Raw genomic sequence first — 13,434 nt, forward strand, 5'->3', positions numbered from 1 at the left:
ACCTGTCCATTATTGGAGGCATTTTGATATCCATACATTTAATCTCAACATGGAGATATCCCGCAGCGTGCACACGCTATTTGAGCGGGATCATTTTTTCTTTCAACAAGAAGGAGAGGATTTCCTTTTAGGAACTAGAAGAACTTTCTTCCTCATTCTTGTTTTAATAATTGGCATTCTGCTGGGTGCTTTTTATCATTGAAATCAACGTTATATCTAACCTCATCAGCACAGACTCTGGGACCGCTACTAAGTGCCTGTCTGCATTATAGACAGCCAGACATCCCTGCTTCATGTGAGTAACGGCTACCAATTTCATTTTTGCTTGCATTTTTCATCATCACCAACATTTTTATTTTACAACTCTGGACATTATATTTCCTTACATTTTCTTTTTGCGGTTCATATCAATTGTCATTTCATATTTTAGTAGCTTGCAAGTGCACTCTAACCATATTTGCAATCACACTGAGTTTGTAGTGTTTTTTTACCATTATCATTGTTTTCGGCAGTGTCAATTAATGCATGTTAATTGTTTAACACATCTAAGCTGTCTCGTTCCGGCCGGAGCGTATTGTGGACCTATCCATATTAAATTGATATATCTTTCCTTTACAAGCGCCCAGAACCTGACTATTTTTATACGTACTTAAATATGTAACTGACTTTTTGGATTCTATGTTCTGCGCGGGTCGCAGTCCATGTGTGTTATACCTGTTCTCTTCAATTCATATAGTCAACTGTTACTTTTTGTTAACATGACCTTGCAAAAATAAAACTTAAAAAAAGAAAAAAAAAGAAATGGAGGGGAATGGTGATAAGAAACAGCAATAGAGGGGCAAAGGAATGAAGAAGGGGCATAGTGAGGATGCAGATGAGACAGAGCGAGGATGCAGAGGAGACAGAGCGAGGATGCAGAGGGGGCAGAGTGAGTGGATGCAGAGGGGGCAGAGCGAGTGGATGAAGAGGGGGCAGAGTGTGTGGATGAAGAGGGGGCAGAGTGTGTGGATGCAGGGGCACAGAGTGGATGCAAGGGCACAGAGTGAGTGGATGCAGGGGCACAGAGTGTGTGGATGAAGGGTCCTGTTTTATTACTAGTAAAAAAAAAAAGTAATAAGTATTTCTGTCCTGACCTAAATACTTAAATTTTTTTTTGACTAGTTATAAAACGGGACTGCTCGGTAATTATTTTGGAGGGGTACCTTGAAAAAATTATGGAGACTCTAAGGGTGCCGCAAACTGCAAAAGTTTGGGAACCACTGCCATAGACACTTCTGTGAGGTCACAACAGAATTGTCAACTAATGCCTTTCGTAAGAAACTAATTACACAGGCTCTGCGATAGCTAGCAATAGGCCACTTGCAGGCTCTCTGCAGTTTATCTTGTTAATGAATTACAAAGGTTGTGTAGCTGGTCAAACCAGATATGATAGAATAGAATGTCTCTAAAATGCCTCAATTAACAGTGAAAAATGTATATGTATCTATTAAAGAGATTATTTGGTAACCATACATCTCTATGTTGATGCTGAGGTGCCACATGATTTTGATTGATATTGGCATCTAATGCCATACTACTAAATTTCCCATAGCATAACTTTAGGTGAGATCAGAGCACTTGAAATGTCTGACAACAGAAAAACAAAAAATGTATGTGTGCAGTTGATTTCATTTTTAATTTGTCCCATAATATTGTGTGACAAGATTATGTATATTCACTATGAGAACAAAAATTAAGGGCGCTCTATAGGTGCAAAAATACACGTGTCACATAGTCCAAACCAATCTGCACAGTAAGATTTGATCAGCCAAATTTACTTGTTCCAAAAGTGCCTATTTTCTATTGCAGCAGCTGCTAACAGGGACACACAACCGAATTCTGAGCAATGCAAGTTAGTTTGTAACCACGCAACCAGACACAATTTACATCTCCCAGACTAAAATAAGACAATTTTGTGACCTAATAAATTTGCAAGAATACACATTGGAACATTTCTATAATTCATTTTACATGCATTAACGTAAACTTTTCATAGCCTACCACCTACAAAACTAGGAGGGCTGTTGGAGCCACCTTATGATCCATTTTATCTAAACATACCAAATTGTTACTAATCTCTTGTATAGATATGCATGTAATGAGTTTATCGAGAGAAACGGATCTCTGCATTTGCAGCTAGCTCATTGTGAGCAAGCCTTGAATACTGAATTAGTGATGGGTAATTTATGAATGATTAGTTCAAATGAACTAATCTTCAAAGTGAACTAAATCATTTAGTTCACTGCTCTGACAAAGATTAGTTCACCGGGAACTAAAACAAGTGGGAGGAGTTAGAGAAAAAGCCGAGCAGCTCCAGCAGCCTCACTCACTGTCTCATTCACACTGGCTCTTTTGTTTCTATTCAGCTCTCTCATTTAATACTCATGAGTCAGTACCTCTAAACTACCAAAGGTGGCGCTGCTGTGCTCAGACATTGTGTGAGACTCTGGTGCTGATCAATGACTATGAGTCATGAGTCATTCTCCTGGCTGGAGTTCATTAGTTCATCTAGTTCATTTCACCTAGTGACTCATACGAGTCTTCAAATCATTCCACTCTTTCGAATCTTTCCACTCTCCGAATCTTTTGAATCATTCAGATCATTTAGCTCATGAGTCACAGGATACATTCCCTTCCCTGTCAGCTCAAGACACACTGCACTGCTGAGTGCTGCATGTTATATACTGTAGTTCTATTTACTGCACCATATATACAGGGGAGATGTATTAAACCTTCAAGATAGATAAAGTGGAAGCGTTGCCCATAGCAACTAATCAGTTTCTGTCATTTTATAGACTCTGCTAGATAAATGACAGAAGCTGATTAGTCATAATTGCCAACATTATGTTGTTTACGTCTGGGAGTTCCTGGAGCGGGGTATTGGCGTAGGGGGCAGGGCTTCGTGAATTGCACCATTTTGGCCCCGCCCCCAGTGACTTGATGCCTATTTGGGGTCTTTTTACAGCTGTAAAAATTCCCCCCTAAGGTTTGATACATCTCCCCTATATCCTGATTGCACTGATCTCAATTTTAAAAGCAAAAAAGTGACACTTTATAATACTCTGAATTTGGGTCTTTTTTCATTTGCATATTATGGAAATAAAAAAAAATAATGAAAATGTAATTAACTTTGCAGAGCTCAACATGTCACTACTAGTTTTTGTATAAGTGATTGCCCTTTTTAAAATATTAAAAATGATCTGACATATTAAACTTATCTGATCATTTTAACAGGACTATAACTCATCTAATGAGATGTAGTATAGTATAGTATTACAGTATGTGTAATAGACTAGATCTATGTCTCCAATCACTTCTCTCAGTAGTGTTCCAGAGCCAGTGATCTAACTGAACTGAGCTAAATGAACTAAATGAACTACTGAGTCAAATGAGTGACATGAACTACTGAGTCAAATGAGTGAAATTAACTAATCTTTTGAACTAATCTTTTGTGTGAACTAGATCAGAATGAACTAATCTTCAAAATGACCTAGATTTCCCATCACTATACTGAATAGAGATTGCTATGTGTTACTGCTCTTATACTTGCACTTTTTATTATCTATAAAATACTTTACTAACACAGGTTATCAGGCGGGAACAGTGGTACACGTGACACCTGCGATCTTAGCAAATAAGGGGCGGGGCGCGGGGAGGCGGATCACATGACGCTGGGCGCTAACTATAAGAGAGGCGGGGCGCGGGAAGACGGATCACATGACGCTGGGCGCTAACTATAAGAGAGGCGGGGCGCGGGAAGAAGGAGAACGCAGTTGATGAAGGACAGCTTTGGTTACTGTGCTGGAGCAGAGGTGGGTTCTGCTGACAGAGTCGGGAGCTTCTTTACGGTGGGAGAGTTTCTGCTGTTGTTGCTCGAGCTGAGGCTGTTCTGTGTATGAGCGTTGGGCGGTTCTCAGGACATCTGCTTTCGCTGCCCACAAGCAACTCGTTTGTTAGCGGACAGATGCGAGCTTTAGTGCCCGTGTTGCGACCCTGCATCCCGCCATTTTGTGCGCGCTCAGACCCCTTACGATCACCTGTACGCGGCTGAATATTTACCTGTGGCTAGTTCGGGTTTTGGCGGCACTGGGCCTTGCGTATGCTATTGGCCGGCTCTGTTTAGGGAGGCGCCAGCTCTGACCTCTATTTGCCAGTGGAGGAGCGGGCTGTAGTCCCGTTATGTGTAATGTCTGAGCCTCGGACCGAGCTGTGCACCGTGGCTGCAGCCCCCCTGTACTCCAGTCTGTCCCTGGGGTTGGAGGTGAGCTCTTCGGGTACGGTGCTGGGCTCTCCCTATGTGAGCAGCCGTACTCTGTAGTGTGCAGGCTGCAGCAATGTGGGGTAATTACTGGAGCAATCTCCTGTATGTACGGGCATGTGGTGACTTGTAGATGTATAACAGGAATGTGAGTAGGCTGCTGCAGCTCTCTTCCCACTTAAATGCTCCGTCCGGATTCCTAGTGTGATGTTGCCAGGCTACTTGGCGCTTATTGACATATTGTAGGGTTACTCATCACACCAAACAACGGATGGCTTGTTAAACCTAGAACATCTCGTTGACTTGCCTAAATTATTTTTATCAGTAGACCATCTACAAGTGACTCAGTTAAATTCTAATACTTAATGTCTGCAGGTTATCATGAATCCCAACTTGAAGCAGAGAGCTGATGTAGGCAAGCCTGCATTGTCAATCAAGGTAACTTATTTTTAATTTCCAAGATGTAGAATTTGTGTGTGGGGGTAAAGGAGTGTGGGGTAAAGGAAACAAGATCTAACTAGAGATGCTTTCTCCATCTGCGGTCTGATCGTTCAGATGGGAGGTCTTGTGTCTGACAATTGTTTCAATGGACCCTTTGCATAAGTGTCTTTTAGATACATCTACCGTCTGGTCAGGCTCTTCTGGACTTTGGTCACATAAAACCACTGGATTGTTTGGATTATCTATTATACAATTTGTTTTGTAATCTTGAGTTAGAGGGCCAGCAAGCAGTATTTTGATATATGTAATGCATGCTTTAAACATTTAGAGTTGTGTGTGTGTGCTCTAAAGAGTGGTGACCTATTTAATAGTATACATTTATTAAGAGCTTCTCATCTATCCCTTATGTACAATAGTAGCCTGGTGCTTTTATGTTGAGGACTATACTGTTTACTATAACAGTAATTTGGGTATGGTCACATAAAAATCGTATGTAAAGTAAGCTTTGGCTGTAGGTTCAACCTACAGGAGTTAGATTGCAAAGGGTTAAACAAATGAAATACAGAAGTCAGAATGGACTATAGTTTTAGCTAAGATTTTCCCATGAGATAGCCATGCGTTGTACTGTTGTCATAGGAGCCACTGGTGTCAAGTGTTGCAATTTGAGAATGTGATAATCCATAACTTTAAAGGGTTTGTAATAATGGTTAAGGTGTTTAACAATGCTGGTTCCCACAGTCTCAAACATTTGTTTTGTTGATTGACAGTGAGATAATAATCAGCAGAAAAACCTTGCCGTGGGAAAGTTTAGCTCATGTCATGTTGCATGTGGTGTGAATCAGTAACTTTCTCACGGTACTGTAGTGATACACCTCCAACCTGTGTGGCTATCTTTGTTTGCTATAGCATAGTGGCAGTGTAGCCAGTTAAAATCAAACTGGCTATTGAATGTAATCTTTGTTTGCACTGCCATAAGGCCATTGATTGAATTAGGCACAGTGAGTTATCTAGGCTTAAGAGTAAACTATTATCAATCACATGTTGCACTATACATTAACTACATTGCATCAGTGACTTTATTTTTATTTTTTAGAACTACTTCAAAGACAAAACAGAAACGGCTCAAAGAGGAACTCTTAAAGTAATTCAGCCTTCTGCCACTGGTCAACTTGTTGGACGTTCTAAAGAGGTATGTGTACATGCTCTCAATTAAGTTTTATGCAGATCAAATATAAAGTGGTAATTCTGTATATCCAATATGCATAAATCATACCTTAAAACTTATCTGGCAAAAATGCTCTAACTTTGTACAGATGAGTCTTGGGAGAGCTATTATACAAGTTTAAGTTAGTCATTGAGTTCAGTTTGACCTTCTTCACATAACCTCAAACAAAAAAAAATTGTTCAGCAACTAGAAGTACATGCTTAGAACAGCTTTTCTCATGTCTTTGGTATACAAGCTACACATTGTAAAAAAAAAAATTCCTCCCCCTCTATAGACCATCAAAAACTCAACAAAAAGAAAACTCTGGAGTGATCAGATAATATCAAAGAAGGCTAAAGTAGAAGTTGCTGTTGACCCAGAACACCAAGAAAACAAAGGATGTTCAAATGAAGCATATGGGCTCATGGTGAAAGGTAAAATGTTTTAATACATGTCATATCGGCTTTAATGTTTACCTGGGATGTCTTGGAACTTTTTGACCCTATTTTTTTTTTTTTTATATATTACTATTAGAAAACCCAACTTGCCAATATTGGAAAGAGCTTGCAGAAGAAAGGAGGAAAGCACTCTATGAAGTATTACAGGAGAATGAAAAGGTAATCTTTGTTCTGGACCATAACAATGGGGGTGGTTTGTGGCACAATGGATGCTTATAGGTTATTAAATATAGGACTTATTTTGTTTCATTGCTTTGTGTACCTGTACAGCTGTTAAAATTGAGGGACAAAGGCAATGTGTTGTATGTAGCTTTGGTTATAAAAAAAATATTTTAGTTTTATAGACTATATACTCTTAGACAGTGTAGTGTGATGTTTATGGCAAAGTACATTCTATGCACCTGTCTTTAGTGGCTCTGCTCTTGTATACTAGTCAGATATGAGTAGTTGTATGGCATTATTTCCCTGTAGGACGTGACCATGTTCACACCTTTAGCACTCTAAAGCTGCTGTGAACAATGAAAACCATTTCTTTGCAGGCCCATGTCTTGCTGAAGTAATAGTACATTTTTAGGGGTAGCTTGTAACCAAACTGGTTTTGACATTTCACTTATTAAATCGTCTTTTGCTGACAGTTGCATAAAGAAATAGAGCACAGAGATGGGGAGATTACACGACTGAAGCAGGAAAATGATGAGCTCACGGAATTGGCAGGACATGTGCAGTACATGGCTAACTTAATTGAGGTGAGTTTGTTTTTTTGTTTTTATATAAAGCCTGCAGTTTATAGTATATTGCTTCCAATGTAGCTTCTTAAAGTCCTAAAATGGGTAGGAACAGTGCATAACCAGCATAATTCATATGGTTTTGTATGTTTAATTAGTGCAGTAGGCTTAAGTTAAATGGAGCCAATGGCTGCATTTTGCCTGTAAGGAGTCTGAAACTTTAATGTGAATAGCTCTTTTTGCTATGTATAACTGTTTGTTCTCTGCTCTCCTAAAATCTGTCCTATTCTGTGCAAGGTCAGGCTCTAAACCATTTGTAGTGACAAAGTATATTTCCTTCATACAGAGGCTTACAGGAAGTGCACCTCAAAGTCTTGAAGACCTAAAGGACTTGGACTTGGAAGAAGCAAGGTGTGAAGATGAAGCAGACTTGGAAGAGCAATCTAGTTCAAGTATAGATGATGCTTGAACTTTAAAGCACATTGACTTTTGTGGCCACTAAGTGGTTCAGATCTGCCCTAGTACATTGGCTGTAACTGCCACTACTTTTAACCTGTTTAATGGTACATGTGACTCTGGTTTCCTGAGTCATATCCTCAGGAAGCAAAATGGTCCATTGCTAGTTTGGAATGTACAAGCACAGGTGCCCTTCCAGCTGGCCACTTGTCTTAACTGCAAATACTGTGTATTTTCTCATGTTTGTAAATAGTTTTTAATCCACTAGCCTTGATAAAAGGTGACTGTACATAGTTTGAATAAAGTTCAGTTTGAAAGTGCAATCAATATAGGTTGTCTGATCCTATTTTAGGACATGTTAATGAAAATGCTTGTTGGATGTGAATGAGCAGCTCATTGACATGGCCGGCTCATAAGTTAAACCTCATGAGTGGGGAGTACTATCAATTGGCAAGAGGTCATGTTGGCTCATATAATATGATCTAAGTTTAACATTAATCTGAGCTGACATGTCAAAATGTGTTCAAGGACATACTAGCTTAGGTTAATTTGTTTTTGGCCTGGGGCTAACAAGTGCCTGTGTATTCTAACTAGTATACATTTCTTCCAAAAGGAGCCGGGCCCAATTACAGGGACTTTCTTGTTACATAATACTAGTTTGTTTGATGTAGTCTTACACTAAGATTGGAAGCCATTGGGTTGAGTATCTTGACATCATTAGGACTTGAGCAGTCACCAGAACAATCATTGTGATTAACAACCAGTCTTATCAATAACACGTACACATTTCAGTACTTCAACTCATAGCACATGCCTAGTGACATGTAATGTGTTTGTCTATTCTTGGCTAATAAAGCCAAATTTAACCCTATGTCAAACTCACAATGCAGCTGGAGGTCAACCCTTAAACTTTATACACTAATTGCAAAAGCTGGCACACAAGATATGGCTTGCCAGGAGCAGAACACATGTACATGGAGATTGAGTCAAAAATACAACTATACTGTTGCCTGGGATAGGAACAATATCTCTTACTAGATCTCACTGACTAGGGACTGTTTGTCAATGACAGTCTGGTAGAATATCTGAGCTGCATTTTATTTCAAGATTGCCTCTACTACAGAGGAGTTTGGTCTTGGGAGAAAGTAATTACTACAAGGCCCTGCAGGCTTATCAGGAGGGAGGTGAGGCTGATGTATTGCTACAGAGGTGAGGGAGGCCAATGGGAAAAGGGGGTTCTTACTGTGACTACACCTTCATAAGATGGCCACAGGTGGAACACCAACAGCTTAGTGCACACTACTATCCAATTTTTTTTATTTTTCTTGGCTTTCCAAAACCATCCTTGGATAGAAACATTTTGGGCTGTGTTGGTGAAAGTGGTAGGAAAATGACCGAGATTGAACTGTGCATGTCAGTCTAAATTCATTAGAACTGAGTAAGCAGCTGGATTACTTCCCTGAGTGATAAATGGCTGAATCTTATCCACTTTGGCCACCCACTGAAAATTGATCATGACTCAACTCTGGGACTGCTGCAGAGTTAAAACATTTGTGCCCAGCACCCTTATTACCAATATCAAATGTATACATCAGCTTAAACAAATGTATTGACAGATGGACCAGAGCTCCTTTTGTGTGGTGAGGCTACAATATTCACTTGAATAAATGCTTCACAAAAGACCTGTTTTGGAAATGTTTATGATGAGCAAAGGCAGACATGCAGCAAGACAATGCCTTAGTAATAGAGAAATCAAACGTTAGCGTTGTCCAGTGCCACTATATTTGTAACAATTACAAATGTAGCATACAGGCTCTTGTGATACTGAAACAGTTGCTGGGAATATTGCAAATGATTATAGCCTGGAGCAGATCAAACTTGTCCAAGTAAATAGATCTCTAAAAATGTAATTTATGATTTGATGACAAGATCTAAGCTGGAATGTGTTTGCTTTTCAGCACCTAAGCTCGTTCCTGAGGAGAGATTTCCCAAATCTGAGCCCTCTGTCCATAAGGGCAGAGGAAGGAGGGAAGGGATTGTACTGTGAAGAGCATACTGAAATATGGGCTGTTTCAAAGCCGCTTTGTTATGTGACTGGTTTTTATGGTAGTCACATGACTTGTAAAAATCGTTAATAGCTTGAAGAAAAAAGAGACCACTACATCAACTTGCAATAAATCAAGGATTTATGTTTTTGTTAAACTTATTTTTTTTTTAATAAGAGTGCCACTTTAATACAATTCTATTTGCTGTGGAAGCTACTAGTCTAGCTATGCTTTGTGTGCCCAGGAGGAGACAGGTGAGATCTCCAAGAGTGTCTGGTATGTTTCTAATCTTGTGTTGCTGGTTTTTTTTATTATTTGGGTAGAGTTCTTGCTATTTCCAGTAAGACTTAACTGCGTGGATTCCTGGTGCCTGTCACCCACCTCTCAGGGAAGGCCACAATTGATAGCCATTACAGCTTGTAATGGAGGACACTTCTCTGCTTTTCCGGAGGGTGCAGTGTCAATGGGACAGTAGTAGTGCAAACCAGTTTGCTACATAGACTGTGACTCCTGTCTATATTCACAGACAGCTGTGCTGAGAGAGAGCCGTGCACGGATTCCCACTGGCATGTAGACTGTGCGCCTGGTCAGAACCCCAAGTAAGTCACAACCTTAAGGGGCTTATAGCCACATGAAATTGCAAGCTGCACTCCACCCACCTAAGTACTCTGGAATTCTGTTGTCCTAATAACGATACTAGTGCAGCACTATCTCCAAATCTGCATTGGAGCACGTTCACTACAGACTTATTGTCCATGCTGCCCCACATCGAACAGGCACCAGCTAGCCCTTTGCAAGGGTAACAAATAGTTACCTTTACTTTTTGAACAGTTGTGTTTTCACTTACATCATCTTAAAAATAATCAGAATTTTAAGGCTCCGCCCTACGGAAAAGAATACATACGTAAAACACTGACATAGAAGGTAGACAAAATATACAGCTATGAAAACAAAGGGAATGAAAGACCCTGCTCATTAGAGAGTTTGCATTCTAAGTGGCAGATGGCACAGCTGAAACAAAAGGAGCATGTGTGGCTCAGAGTGGAGATTGAGACAGTTGTGAGGGTACATTAGTGTGAATAGTTTTATCAGGGATAAGGTAAGCTCTTAAAAAAAAAAAAAAAGTGTGAAGATTGGGAAAGTGATTGGGTGCGGTAGGGAATTCCTAAGTGGGAAGCAGCACGGGAGACGTCTTGTAGGTGGGAGTGAGAAGTGGTTACCAGAGAGTAGGCGCAGGTCAGAGGTAGCTCTAGGAGTGCAGGAGGGAGAGTATTTTGATATGAAACTTGAGATTTATGAAAGTGTGGTGTGGATGGCTTTGTAAGTAAGGGCGAGTAATTTTAATTGGATTCTGGAGGAAACGGAACCAGTGCAGGGATGTGTAAAGTGGTGCAACACATATAGAGCGGTGAGAAAGATCAGTCTTGCAGCAGTATTTAGGATGGATTAAAGCAGGCCTGTCCAACCTGCGGCCCTCCAGGTGTTGTGGAACTACAAGCCCCAGCATGCTTTGCTGGTAGACAACCAGTTGATAGCTGGAAGGGCATGCTGGGACTTGTAGTTTCACAACATCTGGAGGGCCGCAGGTTGGACAAGCCTGGATTAAAGTATGGATACATGGGTGTCAGGGATGCCAGAGCTGTTGTAATCAGCATATCGTTGTTGACTACCCTGACATCTTCAGCCCAAACGCCTCCTTCCCGACGAGTATCGATGATGACTGTTCTGCCCATCGACTTGAACCAATCCCGATGAAGGAAGAAGCCGTCGCCACTTTATGACGTCACTGGCGTAGGCAACGGTATTATTGCTGCTGTGAAGGGGGTAATGTAAGTATGTGCCCATGTACAATGTACATAGCCTTCTACATTGCAGTAGTGGGAGAAGACAAGGTCAAGGGAGTGTCCATCACAGTGGGTGGGGGATGAGGTCCACTGGGAGAGACCAAAAGGAAGAAGTAAGTGAAAAAAGTTTAGTGACAATAAACAGTGGAATTATCAATGTGAATGTTGAAATCAACTAGTATGAGAATAGGCAGGTCCAAGGATAGGAAATAAGTGAGCCAGGCTGCAAAGTTGACAAGGAATAGGGAAACTGGAGGGGAGGGGGCATTAAATGACAGCAATACAAAGGGGGAGTGGATAAAATAGATGGATAGTGTAGACTTCAAAGGAAGAGAATGAGAGGGACAATTCGGGTCCAGTAGTATGGCTGAGGGAGAGAGCTGCAGCGGATGTAGTGTCAGAGGAGGTGAGCCAAGTTTCTATAATGGCAAGAAGGTTGAGGGATTTAAAAACTGTTCAGTTGTCATCTCTGTTTGGCTGCTGGACCCTCTGCACCAACTACCACAATTGAGCTCAGTCAGTAGCTGAACAGATGTTGAAACAGCAATGACAGTTAAGCTCTGTGGGTCCCACAGCTGGACAGAGATGGTAGTTCTGTAGATCCTAAAACAGCCTAGCTTTCAGTATAAAGTCCATCCTCGACGCTACTGTTACGTTTGCAAATAGTATTCAGAAATATCCAATGCTTTATATTTGTGACAATAAGGAAAAAAATTGTGACCTTGGGCAAAGAGCTGAGCCAGTGTACAGCTTACTCTAACTGCTGTCCACATGGCACCGCTAAACTTTTTTAATATACGTTGCATTTGTAAGTTTATGCTATGATATTAATTGATTACAGACATGACCCCACCAACCTTTCACCCATTTAATAATTAGCTTAGTATAAATAACAATAAAGAAACCTAATAATGAACAATGTTGTATGTTTAATGCATCACAACTTTCAGGAAATTAGGTAAAGAGTGGGAGAAGTGAAGCACTGCATCTCCGCTCTCTTGGACACGACTACTCCTATGATCGGAGAGATTTGCAATCCCGCCTCCAAATTTACAACATGTAAACAAAACAATTTTGATTTGAAAAGGAAGACAGAGATAGTGTCAAAAATGTGGGGTTACTTTCCTGGAAGAATGGCTAATACCAATATTCTGCAAATATGTGTTTACACATCAATTTGTTGTAGAAAGAGCACACAGATTGCTTACACAGTATCACCCAAAATGATGCCCCTTTATTGCTAAAGTCCTTCTCTCCAAGTACAGAGACACAATCCTCAAATGTGCCATACAGCAGGGCACGCTGCAATATAAAAATCAATGTGTTGCATTGTTTTCTGGCTTCTCAATAGAGATTGAAAAGAATCCTGCACAATTCCTACAGGTAAAACAATAACTACCTAGACCTCAAACTGCTGTATTTGATGTTCTACTCAGGTTGTGGGTGGTGGCTGATGGTAGAGCACAATTTTTCACTACCCCACTAGAAGCTACGTGCTGGTTTGACCATTTAACTCTGCCAAGAGCTCCAATGGACAGGGATTGAAGTGAGTGACAAATATTCTCTGTACAGTGCTGCATAATTGGTGGAGCTATATAAACTATAATAATAATCTAAATACAGTAAAGCTTTGGCCCTATGAAGTGGATATATCTCTGGGAGTTAATGCACCAATTTGGCATTGATCCAAATTTAATTAACTGGGTCAAATTGTGTCCTTGCTACAAGAGTGTGTGTGAACTTCTATATAAAACAATCAAGCAGGGCCGATGCTTCCATTAGGTGAATCTAGGCATTTGCCTTTGACACCATGGTTTAGGAGGCACCTAAAATATTGAATGAGTGACATAATGTCACTCATTCACTGTTTTTAATGTCCTATAGCATTCTGAGTGCTGGCCACTGACATGGAGGGGCAACAGCCAGCAGCTTTTTACTTGGTTTGATATGTGGTGCTGTCACTT

General features: G+C 40.5%; 1 protein-coding gene across 1 annotated transcript; it reads left to right on the forward strand.

The window, feature by feature from the left end:
* The first annotated feature begins 4,192 nt into the window (after window positions 1-4,192).
* Window positions 4,193-7,908, forward strand: GMNN (geminin DNA replication inhibitor). Its single transcript, XM_075213165.1, has 7 exons — window positions 4,193-4,300; window positions 4,673-4,735; window positions 5,832-5,927; window positions 6,238-6,376; window positions 6,477-6,559; window positions 7,036-7,146; window positions 7,472-7,908. The coding sequence occupies exons 1-7, from the start codon at window positions 4,226-4,228 to the stop codon at window positions 7,592-7,594; spliced, it is 690 nt and encodes a 229-aa protein (XP_075069266.1). The 5' UTR covers window positions 4,193-4,225; the 3' UTR covers window positions 7,595-7,908.
* Window positions 7,909-13,434: the final 5,526 nt, after the last annotated feature.

Source organism: Mixophyes fleayi, chromosome 5 (genome assembly GCF_038048845.1).
Source record: "Mixophyes fleayi isolate aMixFle1 chromosome 5, aMixFle1.hap1, whole genome shotgun sequence".
In the NCBI taxonomy this organism is placed as follows: Eukaryota; Metazoa; Chordata; class Amphibia; order Anura; family Limnodynastidae; genus Mixophyes; species Mixophyes fleayi.